General features: G+C 38.3%; 1 protein-coding gene across 5 annotated transcripts in view; it reads right to left on the bottom strand.

Moving 5' to 3' along the window:
• Positions 1 to 3,628: 3,628 nt before the first annotated feature.
• elmo1 (engulfment and cell motility 1 (ced-12 homolog, C. elegans)) overlaps positions 3,629 to 22,612 on the bottom strand; it is a 516,270-nt gene continuing 497,286 nt past the window's right edge. For all 5 annotated transcript variants that reach the window (XM_051935959.1, XM_028818136.2, XM_028818137.2 and 2 more), the window contains 3 exons: positions 19,262 to 19,344; positions 10,834 to 10,911; positions 3,629 to 4,880 (listed from right to left, as the gene is read on the bottom strand). In XM_051935959.1, the coding sequence (XP_051791919.1) occupies positions 4,680 to 4,880; positions 10,834 to 10,911; positions 19,262 to 19,344 (362 nt within the window). In that variant the 3' untranslated portion in view covers positions 3,629 to 4,679. The remainder of the gene's footprint in view (positions 4,881 to 10,833; positions 10,912 to 19,261; positions 19,345 to 22,612) is intronic.

The raw sequence follows: 22,612 nt of genomic DNA, 5'->3' as shown, positions 1-22,612 counted from the left end.
TTCAGTGCAAGCAGGAACATGCATGTGGCCATTTGTTGTGTGCTATAACACGTTTAACCTGGCAGCGATCAACGCACATATACTGTACAAGGCATGCACCAGAGCCATTGAGAAAAGAAGAATGTTCATGGCTCACCTTGCAGAGGAACTTCGTTGTTGCATCTTCTTAGAAAAGGCGATGGAAAAAGAAAAGGGGGATGCAACATCTGTTCGAAGACAGCCGCTTCCCCCAGGAAAGTAAACTGATTCAGCGTCAGGTGCCCTTTCAATGTAATAGAAACCACAGCATAGAGAGAAGTGTGTACATTGTAACAGGTACACATGTCGTAAATGTAGGAAGGACGGTCCTTGCGTGTGTGTGAACTGTTAATAGTTGAATCTGATGATTGCATATAGCGCTGAACTGACCTCTCTGTTCTATTCTTTCCTCTGCATGTCCTGGAGTACAAAAGAAACCGCATACAGCAACATGTGGGGACTGGCAAGATCGGGGGGGAAAAAAACACGCGTCCACTGATTACAAACTGCAAGATGTTATGCGAATGAATATGAATAATGTTGCATTCCATGCCACAATGTTTTCCGAAATGTACTACACAGGTCATAAAATGAATAATTCCAAATATCATATATACATATGTCTCTGTTTTGTTTTTCTTGTCAGTGCATCTTTGACATCATAGACCATAAGGTGAATACTAATTCAGTGTGAGCAGGAACACTCAATAAAACTGAATAAAAAAAAATATCAAGTGACGGTGAGATACGAAGAAGGAAGGCAGATTCACCAGCGTTTGTGTGTCAGCCTTTATCCCTCCAGATGAGAGAATGTCCAGTTCCAGTTTGGACAAAACACCAGTCACATCTCCAGTTATTCCCAGTTTCAAATAAAAGCTAACAGCGTCAGATCCCTGGTGGGGGGGGCGGTAGTATGTATCGTGATCGTGACTGAGAGAATAAAAGTGAAAACAAAACGGTAACTTTCACAAGTCCTATAAATGTACACCGTGTGTTACAGACGCAAACCAAATGTATGTGTGTACTGTATAATATTAACAATAAGAGCAGCTCACTACTGAAAACAGCAAATATAGGAGTCAGTCAGGATTGAACCGGGGACTCTTGATAGTCAGCAAATCTTACCGCTACGCCACGGAAGCTGTTGTCTTTTCCTTGAACCTTTTGTGAAAGTGTTTATTTGAACTTTGGACTTCAGACATTATATAGTTTATGCCAACATTTTGTCATTTACTACTAAAATATGAAAAACGTTTCTGTTTTAACAATGTGTTTACACAGATTATTGTAGAAACGGAACACACATGAAATGCAAGTGTTCCAAATAACGATCTATTATTTCCACTCTAAAACTCCAGCACTTGACTCCCAGATATTCAATCAAGGCTTGAACTGGGAGAACTTTGTGCACGTTCTGCAGCGGTGGGGGGATTGAATAGGAGGCTGCTTGCTGCTTGTCTTTATCAGCACATTTACAGGACAAAAGACGCTGGCGGAGAGGTGTGAACGGATTTAAGGTGGGCCGGATCTACCAGTTTTTTTGTAGGCTCTGGTAATTCTAGTGTTAACACCCACTGCATGTCCATCCTACCTGGGAAGGGGGTCTGTCTCTCTGAATTGCCTTTCCCAAGATTTCTTGCATTTTTTTTCGGGAGTTTTTTTCTTATCTTCTTAAGTAGTCTGGAATGGTGGGAGGCTGTCAAAAAACAGGGTCTGTTAAAGCCCACTGAGGCATTCCTTGTGTGATGTTCGGCTCTACAAAATACGACTAATAACAATAACTGTAGGCTGCCGATTCATTTGAAACAACAACCTGGTCACTGAGAGCTTGTGGAAAAAATTGTAAACCTGAAATACGTTCCTTGTGGAAAGCTCAAAAGAGCAACATCACCCAGCTATAAATGGAATTCACACGTCCATCATGAAGCTCACATACACATGCAAAATTCCTCTTTAGATTTGTTTTTAAAGGGAGTGCACGGTCAAAATTCAAAAGAGGATGTCTGTCCCCAAGAAGGCAGCTGTCAAAGTCACCGATAAAGAGACGGGAATAAAACAAGGAAGGTCTTGTCCTGTGAGACCATCGAATCAGAGGCACCTACAGCCCCCTGTTAAAATCATTGTAATTTTTTCCCCCACCTCAAACAAATTTCAGCACCACAGAATGAGCAAACAAAAACGTAATCATCACTTTAACACAAGTATTCAGACCCATCACTCAGTTGTTAGTCGTGGCAGCCATCCCAAGCCTGGAATCTTCTCAGGTATGACGTGACAAGCTCCACAAACCTGGATTTGGGGAATTCCTTCCATTCTTGCCTGTGGTTCCTCTCAAGCTCTGTCAGTCTGAATGGAGACCATCAATGGATAGGAGCCATTTTGAGGTCTCGCCAGAGGTGTCTGATTGGCTGCACAACTCAAGAACATTCCCAGAGTTGTCCCTAAGCCTTTCCTGTGTTGTCTTTGCTTTCTGCTTAGGGTCATCGTCCTGCTGGAGGGCAAACCTTCAGTCCAGAAAACTTTACAGCAGGTTTTCATTAAGCAGATCTTCATACTTTGCTCCATTCAGCCTGCTCTTAACACTGACTGGTCTCCCAGTCCCCAACACTACAGCATGATGCTGCCCCCACCTGAGTGGTTCCAGGTTTTCCCCCAAACATGACACTAATCTTGCTTTTCAGACCAGAGGATCTTGCTTCTCAGTGTCCAAGAGACCTTTAAGTGCATTTCTTTGCAAATCCTAAGTGGGCTTCCACGTATCTTTTAATCTCTGAAACACCGTTATCTCTGTGTGGGTGGGTCATTTCCCCCCTCACTGGCTGCAGCAATTGGAAAGGTCGCTCAGCTCTCTTATGCTAGGATTCGGCTCTGCTCGTGTCCAGCGCTGCTCAGAAGGCGGGGTGTCTCTACATAATGATGTCATTTGATAAGTGGGTTCAGAAAATGGATGGACAGATTAAGGGATTAAGCACTTCCTAAACGTGACATCTCGCTGCTTTCTCCTATTCTCAGGGTTATTCTGATCTGAGCTGTCACATGTTTCTGGTTCTGTCCCGTCCCTCCCAAGATTGCCCACTAGAGTCATCAGGCAGGTAGTACAGTGACGTGACATTTAGGGCCGATGTCAAACATGTCAAATCCCACTCCTGGTCACTGCCTTATCGAGTTTACTCGTTCTACCAGTGTCCCCTTCCTACGTCCCACAGATGCGCAGCTTCGGTTACCTAATGATTTTGAGTGTGAGGCGTGTGAGCGAAGGCTCAGCGATGGGCAAGCTGACTGTAGAGTAAGGTGGGACTGGGAGCCCATAAAACTGACTGAGGAGGTGGTGAGCGAGTCGTCCGTTTAGCGCTACTCACGTATGGGCACAAGCCAAATAGGTGGGCACTCATCGCACTGGCCACAACACTTCACCCATTGCATCAGGATATGGCTGAGCGATCCAACTCAGACATTTTGAATGTACATGAACAACTCTTAACAATGCCAGAGCAAACACAAGTTAACATACGACAGCCGGATAAAATAAAAACTGTACAACAAGGCAGAACTTTTGTTTCAATAAATGAATAAAAACACTAAAGCCTAAAAAAGAAGCCAACACCAAGAGTAGACAAAAGAAAATTTAATGTAAGCAGCAAATGTGGTAATGTTTCTTTGAAACACCGACGAGAATGAAGGGAATTAGAAATGCAACAAGAGCGGTTTGTATGAACTTAAATATGCGCTTCATTCACAGATTATAATAAATGGCTTGCCTTCCATTTCGTCTATTAATTTATTTGCTTTTTTGTATTGTGTATGTTTAATAATAAAATACTCACGTGTACATCATTTCTTTTCATATTATTAACAGTGAAACCGTTACATAATGGTGGCTTTATGGAAGTTTTGGACATTTTTCTTTAGTCATACATAACAACAGTGACAGACTGCCATGTGAACAGACATATTTGTTTGCTTTTTAAAAAATATATTACAAGCAAAGGAATGCAGCCAATGCAGGGAGCATGATCTCATGTAAAGCTAACGGTCGGCAGAGTAAGGACAGCGTTGAGTTCTACTCGAGTCCAAAGGGAAGAAAAGCACAAACGTAGATGGTGAAGAAGAGGCTTTTAAAATTCTTTTTTTTTTTTTTTATAAAATATTGTAAACTGAATTTGAATATTCCTTCTATGCTGATAAGCAGCTGCCATGTGTGAAAATATACAACACTGCCTTGGCAAACAGACTGAAAGATCAAAACCTAATTAAGTGCCCTGCATTTTTCATCAAGTTTCACAACACTTACCAAATTAAATATGCTTGAGTGATAAATGGCAATGTTTCATTTTTACAATCTGACAGGAAATGCAGAACTCTAATGGCCCCAGACCTTCAAGTATGTATTATTTTTGGTACACGTCCTACAGGTCTCACACATGACAAAGGCAATGCCGGAGCGTCATTCTTCAAGAAGGCCATGTGCACAGAGAGTTAAGTGCTCCACCTACGTTAAAATGAACGGAAACAAAAGGGGATCACAAAAAATATTAGCGCTTACAGCAGGGAGAAAGAGGTTATTTGTATTTGGACACAAATCTCTTTTTGTTGAGAGTATGTATTGTAAATATTTTCAGTTCCTTCCAGTTGAGTGAGAAATAAATCAGTTCATCTGCTTATTAGTTACAGTCGTAAACAAAGTCATAGTTACTGGGCTCTTTGGGGATTGGGGGCGGAGCCTCTGGGATTGGGATGTTCTCGAGGTCGAGAAGCCGGAGTTTCATTTCCATATTCAACAGGGTATCCAGATCAGACTTCGTCAGATCGCTTGCCATTTCCCTCCCCAGGAGAGCATTCAGACCATCTGTCCATATACAGTACTGCAGGAGAAAAGGACGACATGGAATGAAATGAACAAATGAATCAGTGAATGTTTCAGTGCTGTTACAGGCTGCCTGCATTCTCTTTTATGTACTTACAGTTTGAAAGATACTGCAGGCAAAATAAATAAATGTAATTTTAAACATTTAGAAAAAATGACAATTAGAGTTCATAACACCACACACATACACGTCATATCACTGTAGCCTGCACATGTGGTAACAATGGGCCCATAAACCTTTATACAGTGCATTTAGAAAAGTATTCAGTTTCTGCACACTTTAAAATCTAATGACAAAGTAAACCCGTGTTTTTAGAAAGGTTTGCACATTTATTAAAAAACAAAAACTGAAATCTTTCATTCACACAAGAATTCAGACCCTTTATTAGGTACTTTGGAGAAGCCCCTTTGGTGGCAATTCCAGCTTGGGGTCGTTCTTGGGCAAGTCTCTACAAGCTTTGCACACCTGGATTTGGGCACTTTATCCCATTCTTCCTGGCAGATCCTCTCAAACTCCATTGGATTGGGTGGGAAGTGTCTGTAAACCGCAGTCCACAGGTCTCTCCACAGATGATCTACATGGCTTCGGCTGGGCCACTCACAAACTTGTCCGAGGGCCACATCAGCATTGTCTTGGCTGTGTCCTTCAGGACATTGTTGTCACCCCAGTTCGGAGATCATGTGCAGGTTTTCTTCAAGGACCTCTCTGTATTTAGCTGCATTCATCCTTCCCTAAATTCTGAGCAGTCTCCCTGTCCCTGCTGCTGAGAAGAACCCCTACAGCATGATGCTGCCACCATTGTGCTTCACCACAGGGATAGTGTTAGGTAGGTGATGAGCAGTGCCCATCTTTACCAGACATAGTGCTTGGGGATTCTGCCCAACAAAAAATCAATTTTTGTTTCATCATGATCTCAGGGTCCAGTCTGCCATTCACACCTGCCTGATGGAGTACTCCGAGATGGTTGTCCTTTCGCCAGCTTCTCTCATTTCAGCAGAGGATATCTGGAGCTCTGTTAGAGTGACCATTGGGGTTTTTGGTCACCTCCCTGACCAAGGCTCTTCATATCCGGTTATTCAGTTTGGCTGGCCAGCCAACTCCTGGTGGTTTCAAACAGCTGACATTTCAAAATTATTGTGGCCACTGTGCTACTGGGAAGACCCCGAGATTTAGAAATGGTTCTGTACTCTCACCCTGATCTAAGCTTTACCAGAATTAAATCATGGAGGTCTGCAGAGAGTCCCTTGGACTTCATACCTCACTGTGTGAATGGTGGCAGACCCCAGTCAGGTTCTGGACACAACTCAAGGAGAACTGAAGCACACGGTTTGGAGTGTCCCAGTAAAGGGTCTGAATGCTTATAAAAATGAGAGAAACTGTATCAGTTTTGTGAATTTGTGAATCTTTCTGAAAACAGGCTTCCTTCTTTGTTCTTACGGTTTTTTAGTGTAAACTGATGGGCTCAAATGTATCCATTGAAAACACAATCTGAAGGGGGCTCAATACTTTCTGAACACACACTGAAGTGCACATGTACTGGTGTAGCAGTCACTCTCCCACTCTAGAAGACTCTTTGGTTTCTTCAGACATTTTGCTTTTCTAGAAATATTTCCACATTCATTCAGTTTTTATATTTTGGGCTGACCTTCAATAACAGAAATTCCTGTACTCATCCATAACGTACAAAGAGACAAATCTGTGTGCTTATCAGGAATGACAGCATCCCATTCTGTCCCACTAGCTTGTCACAGGACATCTGATGGAAGCTCGTTTGACTGGCATTTACTTGTAACTAACGTTCAGCTAAATAAAAATGACCTCCACAACAGACTGTAAGCTGAAGTTTTACAGCCATGGACACAAGCCTATAGCGAAACTTCAAAGCATGACGGAAGACCTCGTAATGGCTAGTAGAGAGAATCCATTTCAAGCTGATCACAAGAATTTCACAGGACAGGCGTCATTTTAGAAAGAAGCATAGCAGTGAACAGATAAGAACAAGTGGATGGGTTGTGACACAAACTGCACAAGCTTTGTCACGGATATTAGATGTTAGACTGAAAGGGCCTCCAGGACAAAAATACATTTTATACTCAAAAATCTTTTCATTTTCACATGTGTTCAGAGAAACCGTTAAGTCCAGATACTTAAAGAAAAAAAGTACATTTAATGGACACAGTGTTTCACAATATGAATTATTACCTTCCTCAACCTAATCTATACGTTAAAGCAATAAGCATTTATAGGAAAATGGACTTTCAGCCTGTGGCAGTTGGAAGCCAAAGTGTGAACAATTTATATGAACATGGGAGAGACTTAATGACACTGTGACTTGAGCTGAATGAAAACCTGCTAACAGTGTGCTTCAAGTAACAGCACCATCATCATCATCATCATCGCACATAACACGGGGCTTCACTGCTGTATGATGAATATATCCGACAGGTGACAGGAGTGAATTTCCCGATTATGTATTACCCTAGTACTACCGATTATGTAATAAAAACAATTATATCAAAACTAAATATGTTTTATTGAAAAGTGAAAGGCTTCAGTCTTAACTCATCCCTCCCAGGAATGTTGCTCCAGCATGCCTGAAGATTGGCCAGCATGTGGAGACTCATCTTTCATCCATGCCAACAAAAAAAAAAACAGGAAAGGATGCACACAACAAACTTTTTAAACCACTCAACAAGTTTATAAACGCCAACACTGACAACTGGGCAAGAACTTTGAAACTCAGATGTCCTTTTTTAGCTTGAGGTGTTAAACTGCCTGTTCTCTGTCTGGGGGGCTACATTTTGACCTTTCTCAGCATCCATGCAAGGTAGCTGGCCAGCACAGACGTTGACATGGCTGTGAGCGAGCGGCGCCGGCTGGGATCAGCTCTGATAGATTCTTAAGAGAAGCGTTATGACTGATTGGCCCATTGGATGCAGTAGCCTGGGCTCCACATGGAGTCTGCACGCCGTGCTAAAGCCTGTGTGGGGTTTCCTTCCCCTTCCAACCAAAGATGTGCAGGCTGGTGATTCCAACTTAGCTACAAGTGAGTGCTGGCGTATGTACGAGTGAGGCAGATGATGGAATGGTGCCCAATCCAGGGCTGCTGGGATAGATTCTGACCACTGAATTGAATTAAACAGAATGTTGTCTTACGATATGATCTGAACTTCTTAAACACAGAGAACCGAAGTACAACTAGCAAGGCACTGTGCACACAGGAGGCAACATGCGCACACGTTACTGTACTGGGCCATTCATTACCTGTCCTGTACTGTACACCTGACTTTTTTAAGAAGTGACAAGTCAGGCCTTCTGAAGTGGAGCGGATATAAAGGCCTAATCTGTCGAATAAGGAACGCCTGGTTACCCTTCTTTAGTGTGTCCCAGACAAATCTGAAGTGCCTAATGCGTGCTTTGTGCTGCCGATTGTTGTTTTCCTTGAAATCATCCCACTTTCTTTGCAAATAAAACACAGTTATTTTTATCATTTTAATAAAAAATTATTTACTCTTGTCTGTAATACATTTTTACAGTGTTGTGCTCACTGCTATCTATGATTATAACTTATGTCAGACAACTTGGGTTTTGAGATTAGAACCATGGACACTGATTCCTAGTCTATTGGTGAGGAAATGACTTTGTATTTGTGGCATAAAAACAAACAAACAATGTCCAGCACAGAGCATTTTCAGAAGGCGGTCCAGGATTAGAACCTGTGCCATGACAACTTCACTCTTATGGTACAGGCCACAGTTAATCACATTTATATTGAGCCTGTTTGGCGTAAATCTGGCATGAATGTTAACCACAGTAGTCAAACTAATGACGCCAGTTAACTTTTTTAGTTGGACCATCTTCACTACAGGATAGACATTTTTCATAACAAATGAAAGGAGCTACCAAGTTTAGGGTTTAATTTCTCAAAATGTGATCTGCAAGATGTCAGTCACAGAATGTTCAACATGTGCTTGCACATCACTAATCTTAAAACATGCTAACTGCTTGCTCACATAAAGCCCTTGCTCACCAGCCTCCATCTTCAAGGACTGCTCACTTCTTCCGGGTTCAATTTTTATGTACCATAGGCCTGGTTGTATTCTACTTACTTTGAGCACAGAGACAACAAACAGTGACAGTACACAGAATTGACATCATTCTTGCATAATTTTTATTTTACTGAAACTGAAGCTGCTACCCAATTTCAGATCTCCTATTTAAAATCTTTTCTTATGGCCGTATCGAGTACCTAACAACAATCGGAGGCACTCGGTGCTGCTAATTCCAGTCATTTCTTTTCCCCTATTCAGCTGTGGTGATCATAATGGCTCTGTCTCTCTCCTCAAGCACACTGTCCACCACGTGTTCTCGAGCTCCAGTCTGACAATGATCCCTGAACCATTTGTGCCACCTACTTAAAAATCCTCAGTGACCTCCCCATGGGCTGCCCCTCCCCTGCCAATCATTACAAGAAGCTGGGCAACCTCTGTGGAAAGATCAACCCTGAATGTCAGTACAGCTGTAGGCACCCTGTCCAACCCAGTCTGCCTGGCATTACCTGTTATACTTTGCATTATTCTACTGAAGGTTTTGCCCAGTAAAAGTTAATGTATTGGAGTCATGTCCAGTCCTACCCTATAGTATGCCACCTCACCTGTTATTTCACCTACCTACTATGGTTTGTGTTATGATCTATTATATTTGTACATGTGCTCCATTATTCTATTATCAAACTTTTTGCAATATGCATCAAAATGAGGAATTGTACAATAACACAAAACTTTCACTTTAGCCCCCTGTCACATGGGCTTATGTAATTAAATATGAAAACTGAGCTGCCGCCTGACCGCCCCACTCCTAAATGAACCTATAAAACAACTGCCAAGAAGCATTACACCCAGCATTCTTACAGACAGTAACTGCCTTTACTTCCGTTTTATTGTACTCCTTCGTATTTTGCTTCTGTAAGAGAAATCTTTTATGTAACACTTTAATATCTTGGACTCTTAGGCTCACAAGGTCCTTTAACCACCCATAATAAGCTATCATTGTTCTAAATGTACAGTTGTGCTAAACTTATCCTTGAAAGAGTGGCAAAAGGATTGCCATATAACAATGGTGCTTTAGACGGGCTTTTGTCTGTTTGCTTTGAGGTATGCTGGTGCTTCTGTGGAACTCAGCCTCTGACCTTGAGTCGAAACAAAACAAACACATCAAGAAAGTAAGCTTTAGATTGGCCTACTCTACCTTTTAGAGCTTGTATTGACCTAGGATTTCTATGTTATTGCATTTTTGTAAATGCATCTGATAAAGCAATTGTTTAACAAAGAAATTCTGGCATAAAAGCGAGACGGGACAAGAGAACAGAGAATCTTGTGTTGTGCTTCTAGGGCATCTCAGACTAATAAAATCTTTTACATGCATATTGCTGGAGTCTGAAGAGCCTTTGCTAAATGAGAGCGGTGCTGAAGCCGGGATCGGGCCTTTCCCTGTCAGCTCCTGTTTCATTCTAGTGATTGCCCCCTTTCTCTCGGCACTTCATGAAATTCGCAGTTTTCTTATTTAACCAACTTTCACTCCTGCATTGGAAATTATTTTAAATCCACAAGCAGAGTGATTTGAAAATAAGGCATGGAACACTTTGACAATTGAAAATACTGTATATTGACTCATCAGGCAAAGATTTAGAAAAGATCTTAAGTTTGAATTACACAGCTACATGTAATGTTACGTAACGCCTTTCCCTTTAAGCAAGTTTAAAGCACTTTACACATTTTCAAATGTAACACACTCAAAAAAAATAACAGAATGGCATGTAGTAAATATATACAAATATGCATAAAGTTACCTATATATATATATATATATATATATATATATATATATAGTAATGTTTTCTTAAAGTTAACATTGCCTTGAGTGACATTGACATCCTTAGTGATATACTTACTTCATTTTTGTCAGGGGCGATAAAGTTCAGGTATTCTTCTGAATCATACACAATTGAAAATGCGAGTTCCAGTACCTCCTGGAAGAAAAGCAATCCACAGACAATTAATTTAACTCCTATATTGCTTCTTTTATAAATGCTGGCAGGCCTCAAACACATGATGGAAAAAAGGTCCCACCTAGTTGTTATAACAAAACATATTGATAATAAACAAGCACTGATTATTTAAACACAATTGCTATAAAGATAATTCTGGTATATCAGTAAATATTAAACACATGACGTATTTAATAATTTTATTTTACATGGTTAGCCAGACCATGTGCCTTTATGCCATTCCTATTTATCTGGCAACACTTCATCAAGTCTATTCATTAAAGTCAATTTGGTTATTAAATATGGTGACTACAATTTAATGGACCTAAATAAATGATTAATATTGATACAGCATCATGGCTATATCGATACAATGTGTTAATGTATGCTTATTTTAATGTTCATATACCAGTTAGAGATTATCTACCTTGTATGGAAACATCTCCATGATTTTGTGTTTAAATTTTCAGTTTCTGACAACTGATATGCAGAAAACACAGCAAGCCAGACATGGATACGTGGACATGGAAATAAAATTTCAGTTTTACAGAGAATGGATGGTGTCAAGACATTTGGACTTCTTTTTCCTTCAAATTATACATTATTTCTAAGCTTTTTTTAAATATATTGTATTTATGAAACTTTCACTTCAGTTTTGTGTGGATTGTCCATTTTGAGTTTAAAGTTAATAATTAGATTAATGTTATTATTTTGCGTTGACATTTTGTTTTTCCATGGACGCCACCATTTTCAAGCAAAAACTACTATGATACTAGAATTGGCTGGAAGTCTTCATTTGTGACAAGTAGCTTTATTATCCATGTTTGTGGGGGCTTCACAAAAACATTTCTCTTGTGTTTTTGCTTATGATCTTTATTTAATGCCTTTCTGGTTAGTGTTACTGGACTACACTTTGGTTTTCCGTAGCTGACTTTCTGTGGTATCTTGTGACTTCCTACTTTTTATTCCTACTTGTTTTTTGACTAGTCTTCCCCTTGTAGTCCTTGTTCTTCACTCCATGGCCTCTGGCAGAACAGATGGCTTAATATTTCCAATTCCAGATCAACTGGGAGAACAATATATGGAACTCGCCGTATCTCATGCGTGGTATTTTTTTAATTACTTTATCTTCTGCTTTGGAGTCAACTTCTGTGTTACTAAGGAAAAGATGCAACTACTGGAATTGCAGAAGAATTCTTAGAACTTAAAAATAAATCAATGGACAATAAAGTGAAATGTGAATAGAAGCACTATAAAACCCTACAATACTCACAATAAGTAGTCATTCATAAGTATATAAATGTTAATATGACCAACTGAATTAGTAACAACTGTACATGTTTTAAGTGAAAAGGTCAGCGATACTGGTGGATGTGCTTATCTAGCTGACTATGTGTTGTCTATGCTTGTGTAAATTCAGCCTGAGGTGAAACCTCCATGCTACATTTATCTAAAAATCTTTCATTTTTCCACTAAGACTCTGCGTTTCTTCATATCAGGTTTACTGTATCCAAGCCAGTTTAAGGGTATGGATGGCCCTTGGTAAGATCTTGCTATGGAGTCAAAGAAAACCAAGGCTACATTAGTGAGTTGGTTAATGTTAGCACCATTAAAGCCTGTGGTAAGATTATGTCCTGTACAAGATTCATTTTTTTTAATCTATATGCTAAAAAGACAAATAGTGCTAATGTTTTCTTAGTTCACTGGCCCTTTCCACGGTCTAACCCAGAGTGACAGAAAGTGCAGTTTGTAAATATAAATGCAAAATTAGAAAATAAAACGTGTCCAGTCTTTGTGCTGCTCATTCATATAGATCATACAGATACTTAGCGATAAAAAGGAGGCAGGCTGAACAGTCTGGCTGACCCTTATTTTAATTTAGGTCAGAGATGTCAGACTCCGTTATTGAAGTCTTAGCTTAGCTTATAATGAGGGGCTGTTTTGTGCCTTTAATTGATTCCTTCCTACATTTGGGCCATTGTTTGGTGGATGCAAAAATGTCAGTTTACATTTCTACTGAATCATTTTCTTGTTATCAACTTATGATTTTGATTATTTTATTTTGAATTTACAAAGCAGAATGACATTATCCATTTTTCACTACTTGACTAAATGTATACTAAAGTCTCATTCAGATTAGGGGAAACAAACTTAATGTTCTGGAGGAAAAGATTTCTGTCCCACACAAGCAGAAGTGCTACTTACTGCTTTTATCAATAGAAACCCTCTCTCCAAAAGAGATTGAGCAATTTGAAATCAAATTCTCTAAATAGCACACATTTATATTTGCTATTGTGACGTCAATGTATTATTGAACACAGCAGAAATCTCCTACTTTCCCCAGGATTTGTTTCCTTTCTCCTCTTGGTATTCTGATTCCCCACCACAGCTCAAAGATGTCCATGTTAAGCAGACCTATGTGAGTAAGGGTGGCAAGTGCCAAGAGTTGTCCTTGTGTTGGGCTTGTGTCTCATCCATTGTTAGGTCCTGCCTCATTTGTGATGCTGCGGGGGGTGGCCTCTGTAAAGTGGCTTCAGCATAAAAAGGATAAATGGATAAATGAATGGTGTTAAAAGAAATGTCCAACAGTTAGGGCTACCAGATTCTCAGCCCTACGTCTAGGGGAGCAGGCACTGCAAGTAGCAGAGATTTCTAGTACTGTACACCTGCACGTTTACACTGCTCATACAAAGAATAAAATGAAGCAATTATAGCCTTCAAAGCCATTCATATAATTAGGTACTTTATTACTTTACTTACTTTTACATCACTTTATACACATGCTGGGAGCATATTGTTACGTTACCATGCTACCTACAAAAACTTTGGCACTGCTTGCAAGTATGGTAACTTTATTATATTAGACATCTCCATACATCTACTCAGATTATGTTTCACTTACGCCACTCAATGATAAATTGTGTCTGCTTCAAATCCTGGCCTACCTGGCACATGTGCTCTTTTTGCCATCTTTATGTTTTTTGGTATTGATATGCTGAGTAATAACTCTGTGTCCTCCACGGATAACAGAATGTACCATAACAAGTTTCATATATCAGTTTGCTGCTCTCGAAAGCAAATGCGTCTTTTTCAGAGCTTTAAATTCCCTCTGTGAATCTTCATTAAATGAGCTCAAATGCATAGTCGTACTGACAGGTAAAGCAAGTGGCTAAAGCAAGCTATCTCAGATATCGCAGGTCACATTTTTTGGTTTTGCTTCATAAATACAGAATTTCAGATGGTTTTATATGATTGGTGTTTTAATGCATTGAAGGACGTACACTCCAAAGTGCTCTTTCTACGTCTTGCATACTAAGAAATGAGTCATGTTTACAATACGGCACAAATGAGGATTTAAAAACAAACAAACTGGGACACCAAAACTGAGCAACAAATACGTAACTTTCCTGGAAAATACAGGATGTCTGGTAATTCTCCCAACAGTATATATGTATCGGGACTGTTTAGAGAAGTACCCCCCTGTACTGTACTGTACTGTACTGTATATAGTCATCTCTACATCACACAGCATGCATGCCTTGTTGACAAATGTAGAAAAGTTATCTTATTTTTCTGTAGAAGATGGAAATGTTGATAACAGGCTCTTTAATGCATCTCTTAAACACGATAAATACGCATAGTCATTAAAAGCTGAGGTGATTTTTCTTAAAACAAAATGATTATCATTCAAAAAGCAAGCTGAAAATAAAACAAAGGAAAAAATCTGGTGTTACGCAATACAATGTTTAAGAAAATATGACTTGAGGATGTGATGGGGGTTAAGAGGTCTTAGATTTTATAAGAGGGTCATCATTGACAATTTTAAATTAGATGCGCTTGCAGGAGTCTTTACAACTAAAGCACCACAAGAAAATCGACATCTCCAATTCCAAAACGAACACATTTGCTTGTAGACGGCTTAAGGAGCTAGGGTAACAACATCTTAGAATCTGTCACTTTCACTCATGTAAACGTCAGTGTTGCTCATTGGCATTTTCAAAACGAAGGCTCCTGATTATATAACTGACTTTTACAGAAGCACAAGCCTTAAAAAGGGACTTTGCCAAATTTAAAAATGCTTTTCAATAACCTTGCTAGGGGTCTGTAAGCCTCATGCTGAGGACCCTATAAAGCAAATATGTTAAAACTGTTTGTGGAAAAAACAAACAAAACAATAAACAGACCCTGTCTTGAAGAATGTATTCCCATGATAGGTCTTAGCTCTCACATAATTTGTACTGAGACAGAAATATTTCTGTGGATATTTGTACATGTTTAATACCTAACTGTATCAGTTTCTACCATGACATAATCTTTAATATTTAAGCTGCAGGTTCAGATAGTCAGGAAATGTCACTGAATGAATACTGAGTGGACTGAGCAATGCTTTTTATAGAAATTCAGTATTAAAAATACATTTACAAAAAATTGAGAAAATCTTGACAAGGAAGTATAATAGTAACACATATAAAAGTTGTGCATCCACAAGGGTTTAATATGATATAAGGCAGCAGGACTTAAAAGCAAAAGCAATAATCGTGTATGACAAATCACCTATATAAATAAAATCATAATACCCTCTTTCTCTTTTTATGAATTTTTTGGGATTATTTGATGTTAAGTATCCATTTTGGACACTAAGGGCCTCATTTAGCCCTCAGATCATATCTTGTCTGTTGGTTATTCTGTTTATTCTCCAATTGCACAAAAGAACTGATTTTCACAAAATTTTCCAGTTAGGTTGGCATTGGTCCAATATAAACTATACGCTATATGGCACTTCTTGTAATGGAGGGGCAACCCAAAAAGTGGGCATTATTCCAAAATGGTGAAGCCTACCTTAATGAAATATTGCTTGTATAATAAAGGTAACCAGGGTACATGGCCTTTCAAAAGTTTCATTGGAAACGGTGGTTATATAATGGGAGTGGGACAACTCCATCACTCCAAAATGGCAGAGTCAGAGTTCATACAATTTTACATGTGTATTAAGTTGATAAAAATTAAAATCTAGACTTTAAAGCCTTTTAAAAATTCCACCAAGCAGGGGATGACACAAAATGAAAACCTTGTTATAAGCTGACTTTAAGGAGTCTTGCATATGGTTTAGATATTCTTACCATGATCCAATCTGAGCAGCTATAAAATGCTATATAAATGTAATGAACTCGTTTCGCTCGCCAACCCCAGTGCCTGCGCTATGCGCTAGCCTCTTTGCGGTTTTGCTACTCGCGTATGGGGATGCGGGTGTACAATTTACTAACTTTTTTACATTACAGCGAGTAATTAACCATATTAAAAAATAGTAAAACTTAATAATTTGAAAGTAAATTATGTTCCATGTTGCGTTAAGAGTTATTCATTGCAAAAGCTATTCTAACGGGAAACTGTTAACAAATGGCATATCAAGATCTCCTTTGTTGTCTAATGTTATCTACAGAAGATGTACTACATAACATTTCTTAGATACATCTACAATCTACATCTACAATAATTTGTGCAGAGAAAGACCGGACGGTGTTAACAGTTACTGCTACTGGTGAAGTTCCTGAACATTTCCCCAATTTCGCTAAACTTGAGTCAAAGCGAATTTAGTGGGGTCTGCTCATCACGAGTCTCCAGTAACACACAGTGTGATCCTGAACAAGTTACCCAATACACATCTATTCTAGTTGTATAAACATTACACATGTACTGTAAGGATTCCTAAGGACTTTGAAATGCTTTTTCTTTAGAAAACATTGTACTAAGATCCTCAGCAAAGAAACTGAACTATTACTTAATTTATTCTTACCTTATTTGATATACATTATAAAACTGCACCAACTTAGGCAAGAATTAAAATCAACATTTTCCAAAGCAAAATTTAAACAAGAAGTAGTCAAATTGTACAGATTACCTAACTAAAGTGTATCAGAGCCAACAGACAATTATCTTAAGTACTACAGATAAAATGTATCTTAAAAGAGGTGTCAGCAATTCCCTAACAATTAACAACTGAATATTCAAATTAGACCAAACATTAACAAAAAAGCCTCTTTAATAGACGTAAGCCGATGGGGAAATAAAGCTGGCAACTCCCTCTTACAGTAATCAACTAGACTAGTGAGTAGGCCAGCCTTGGGGGGACCTCAGCTGTAGTGCATGTTTCCATAGAATTAGTAACATGGACAGGTACCCTAGGATATTTAACTTTACAGTTCCATGAAAAAGCTGTGTAAAGAAATCCATGGTTAGCTTGTCCATCAGATACAACTGCAACAAACAATTCAAACATATCCTTAGGATATTTGTTCCAATAATGCCCATCTTAGTTCCCAGCCAGGAAAGTTTTGTGTTTCTAAAGGTGACTGTTAATTGGCTTTAAATCTTTGTACCATAGTAAACTTGTTTCTTGTTTTATAGTAAGTATTCATCAAATAAACCGTGATTAATTTAGCATTCATTTGCTTTTCCCATCAGCCATACCACATGCACTTCAGAACAGGTCATCCACCTGAAGCTAAGCATGTTCAGGCCAGGCCAGTACTTGGATGGGAGACCAACCAGGAAAAAGCTTGGGCTGCTGCTAGAAGATGTGTTGGTGAGGCCAGCTGGGGCAGCTTACCCTATGGTCTGAATGTGGATGCCAATGCCCAAGTGCAGTGATGGGAACACTGTGCTGTAGAAATGGTGCCATCCTTTGGATGAGACATAAAAATGAGGTCCTGACTTCTTTGTGGTCATTAAAGATCCCTGGGTACCCTTCATGAAGAGTAGGATGTATCCCCGTGTCCTGGCTAAATTGTCTACCACTGCCTGGTCATTCTGCCCCCTAATCATCCCTTGTCTCTAACTGGCTCTCCCTCTGTAAATATCACTTCATCACCTAACAGCTAATGTGTGGTGAGAGCACTGGTGCAAAATGGCTGCTGTCACCTCATCCAAGAGGATGCTGCACGTTAGTGGTGGTTGAAGTGGCTCCCCACTCACTGTGTAAAGCGCTTTGAGTACCTTGAAAAGCGCTATATAAATTAATGAATTATTATTATTCATTTGCTTTTAATATGTCAAAGCAGCCTTGATAAGAAATCACAAAGCCAGATATTTATGAAAAGGTTTAACCTTTGTACATGAAATATTTCTAACTGATAATTCTGTGTCTTGGAAATTAATCTGTTGCACATTTTAAAATATTCAGCTTGTTACACTTAATAACTGTTATCACCAAGAACCCAGGAAAGCTGCAATTTGTATATTTCAAGTAATGTTTGATTTTAACACCTCTTTTCAAGCAAACATGCCCCTCTAGCACCTTCTTCAAAATATTACCACGAAAACAAATTCATATGCTTGGCAGAACTGATTCGAGGAGACAGCATCAGCAGAGAGCCAAAGGCCAGATAAAGATTGCAGGAGAAGTTTTCTCAGAGATCTCCAGCAGTAAAACATACAGACCCGCACAGCACGATGGCATTAAATTAAATAATTCATTTACAGGCAAAAGAACTTTGACTTTATAGTGAAGGCAAGTGTCCAAAATAATTCGACTTGTGCTCCATTCTCTGCTTTAGGTGTTAAGATAAAATCTGTCAATACCCCCACCCCCCTAACAAGGCAGCCCCTAAAACCCCCCTGCCGTTCTTGGAAATTCTGTTTCACTTCTAAAGAGCACAACCCAGTGTGGGTCATGACAGATAGATAACAGATACATCAGTAGTCTGTCAATATGAGACATGTGCAATACTTCCTTTAGAATACTGACCACAAATGTTAGAGTAGCATTTTTATGACATCATCATAAGTATTATTAAATTATTTATACTTTAGGGAGAAGGGACAGAATTTCTATTCAGTTTGTTCATGTACTGTATAAATTCACATGAAAAAAGTGAATACCTTAGTGACACTGATTTAGAAGCAGGATAAACTACCATTTATAAAGTGTCGAATAACTATTAAACTAAAGGATTAGTCAAGGTGTTTATGCATTATTTTATTTAGGGCTTTAAATTTGTTCCTTTACAGTAAAAATATTTTTATACTATAAGAAAAATTAATAATTAAATCAATGAAGACTGATGCTTTTTGATATGACTGTCCTCAAATGAATAGTGCTGACAAATATTGCTAGTAATTACCAATCTTGTTAGTAATCTAAATTAAAATAGGATACCATTAATATGCTTAAAATGTATTGTACAAGCATGGAAAAATGTTAAATACAGTGATTATATGTGGTAATGACTACTTAAAAATAAAAAATACTGCAAGAATGCTTATGAACAAATGAAACACTGTAGCTGTGGGACCAAAAAAAAGTAAAACACAAATGAATGAAACACAACTATACCTTGTTCTGCTTTAGGGCTCCTTTTTCCTTCATATGGGGGCACTCTTTTCCAGTTACAATTGACTTCATATCTGCCACTGGCACTGTTATAACAATAAAGAAACGTGAATGAAAAGTTCAGGCATATCAATCAATAAACCGTATCATTACTGCTGTCATGAAGTCATCACAAAGACCTTGTTTTACTTAAAGACCTTAGTATGCAGCAAGGGCTATATCTAACATCTTTCTTTATTTAGATATTTTACTAAACCATATATACATTTTTACTTCAGGTTCTAATTTTAAAACAAATGTCTTACTGCAATTAAAAAAAAATCCAGCTCAAATTTATTAGTCATATGTTGGTAGTACAATGAAATCTCTATTTGCATGTCTCCCAAAGACTAGATCCAGTAATACAATAGAAAGAGCAGACAAAAAAGACAACATCATATACAAAATGCAAAATATACACAGGAAACAATCATGCACTTGTTTGTATGACTGGCTGTTAGCAACTTTGTGATCTGTGTATAAATACAGTCTCTGGATCTGCTGGTGCGAGTGCTGACAGTCTGGTATCATTTCCTCGACAGGGGAGCAAAGTGATTATGCAGCATAGCAGAAGCCCTCAATAGTACTGTTTGTCTTTCTAAGACAGCATGTGATTTATACTTGTATGTTCTGAACTGAAGGCAGATGTGTTCCAGTAACATTCTGTACTGACTTCAACAATCTTCTTTTTTATTTTAATATACATTTTTATTTTATTTTCAAAATGCGGATCATTATAATGGCATACTACTCCATCAAACAAATAATAACAACGAAACTGACAGTACTATTTACTTTAAAACCAATTCAGAGAAAACAAAAGAAAAAAAAGCAAAACAAGAATGAACCCCTGCTCAAAAGAAAGAGAAAAACAAGAACGATTTGAGAAAAACAATTCCTTATGTAGCTTTTTCAATATAATTGAACAATTAATAGCATAATAGAGTCAATCACAGGCTGGGCATGCTTAATTCTAAAATAATAACAACAAATTCTTGACATGTTTTAAAAATGTTTTGGACACATCCTCTTAAAGAAAAACAGTTTTTTTTTCTAATTTAAGATAATACACAATATCACCTACCCACTGAGTTAAAAAGGTGCCTTGGGATTTTTCCACTTAAGCACGATAAGTCAGCGTGCTAGTAGTGTGGTACAAGATTTTACAATCAGTTTCTCTCTATGCACTTTAATGGCATCTGGCAGTATACCAAATACTGACATTAATGAATTAGGAGTGATTGTAACACCAAGGCTGCTCAAAGTGTAAATAAAGACAATGTTAATATAGTGCAATCCCAAAACACTAGTGATGTGGGAGTTAGATGGAAAAGCTCACAAGTTGAATCTTGACCTGAGTACATTTTAGACAATTTGAAATGAGGTAAATGTGACTGATTGAAGATTTGTAGTTGAATTAGGACATTCTTGGCACATCTAGAACTAGAGGGTATTTTGTGTATGGCTTGAGTTCTACTCCTGTTCTGAGGTGCTAATTGAAAGGTCTCTATCTCACTGCTCACCTAGAATCACTGAAGGCTTGATTCTTTTAAAATATTTTTTGTAAATTGTTGAAATGCTATCTCAGTCTTCATTAAGACTAACCAGTAAAGCCTCTAGGAAAGATATGGGTTTGCGTTGTGGAAAGTTGGGTAGGTTTCTTTTTGTGTATAGAAAAAATAAGTAGCTGGAAATTAAATTTGGAATGTAGTTGTTCATAAGATGCCAGTACATTGTCTATATAAGTAAACAACCTCTGTCGTACTTTGCAGGCCTGGGCTGAGCAGGAGCCGTACCAGGAAGTTAAGCAGCTAATGAGAATGGACTCCTCTTTGCATCTGTAGAAGCTGCTGAGCACAGATAAACAGATCACGGCTTTCCTTGGAAGTTTAACAAAGCAATTGTGTTGGTGTGTGTTCTCACCTTTAGCTAGTACAGTATGTACTGTGGCCACTTCATTATGTGGGTAAAGCTGCCCTGCTTCTTAAACTCCAGGACCAGCTCCTTTGCTTTACTCATAATAATGGAAAGAGTTGTCTTAGCACTGCTGTGACAGAAGGCAAATCTATTTTCTGTAAGTCATCCCATCACTGTTAGTGATCTGGCCTGTAATGGTGGTGTCACCAACAATGGTAATGCTGGAGTTAGAGCTATGGGTGACCCAAGGTTATTTTAGTTCCTGTTTTAAAATTAATTTTTTATTTTAATTATGTTTTGACTTGTCAATTCATTTTCCGTTTCGTTTTTAAAGCTTTGAAAATTTCTATTGTAGTTTTTATTTTTTGTGATGTACTTTGTCTTAGTTATTTTTATTTTGAAAGAATCTTTCCATCTTATTTTTCACTTTAACTTAAAAAAGGCTCCCTCAAAGAAGATTAATAAATTCATGCTATACTTTCAGAAACTCTTAGATATGCCAATAAAAGACACAGTTGTACACTTTTTGCTCCTACTATGTAAAGTAATTCACACAACCAGTTACACATTCCCGATTTAGCAAGCAACTGTTCCAGCACACTCTTGATCAACCGAGTTCAGACCTGAAGTTAAAAGTGGAGATGCAGACATAAAGGAAAAGTTTGTCGACCAATGGAAGCTGCTGTTTTACCCTGTTTAGTGTGAAAACAAAATTAGACCTAGGAGTCACATACTTAAATTTAGGATAAAGTGTTTTGATATAATTTCCATATTAAAATATAGCATTCAACTTAGAAGTACAAAAGGGTTAATTAATGTCAGAAACCTGTTCAGGCATGTCAGGAAACCAGATAAAGGTCAAGTGAACAACAAAGACAAGGATGTACCAGGAGAAGGCTGATGTTATAACTAAATGTATGATTAAGAGATAAGCAGATGTCCTGTAAACAATAAAACTGGACAGTTGTATCATAAACAGTGATTTCAAGGGTAATATATCTAAACTAAGAGATATTAAAGAACAAGGATATAATGGAGAAAGACTTTTATTTAGGCTGGTTATGCTCTTTACTGAAGCACCTCATGTCTTTTAACCAATCGGAGTATAAAAAGTATGCACTGATTGACACTGTATGTAAATTCAATAGTTTATAAAATGAACTTCCACCCTTTGTGTTTTGGCCATTCTCATCATGCTGTAACAGACTGCTGTAAAGAATGCTCCCTCCTCAGCTTGACAGACGGACGCAGACAGACAAGCTTTTCTCCTGCCCGATTACTGACTAAAAGATTTTATCGGATTTGGCCCGTTAGTGGATACGTTTCTTTTTTTAATTAACTAGGGGGCTTTGCTCCCTGCTTGCTTCGCTCGCCAACCTCCATTTTTGTTTTTCTGGA

The sequence above is a fragment of the Erpetoichthys calabaricus genome, chromosome 13 (assembly GCF_900747795.2).
Source record: "Erpetoichthys calabaricus chromosome 13, fErpCal1.3, whole genome shotgun sequence".
Lineage (NCBI taxonomy): Eukaryota > Metazoa > Chordata > Cladistia > Polypteriformes > Polypteridae > Erpetoichthys > Erpetoichthys calabaricus.
Note: the sequence above shows the minus strand (reverse complement) of the source record. Positions and strands in the feature narration are given on the sequence as shown.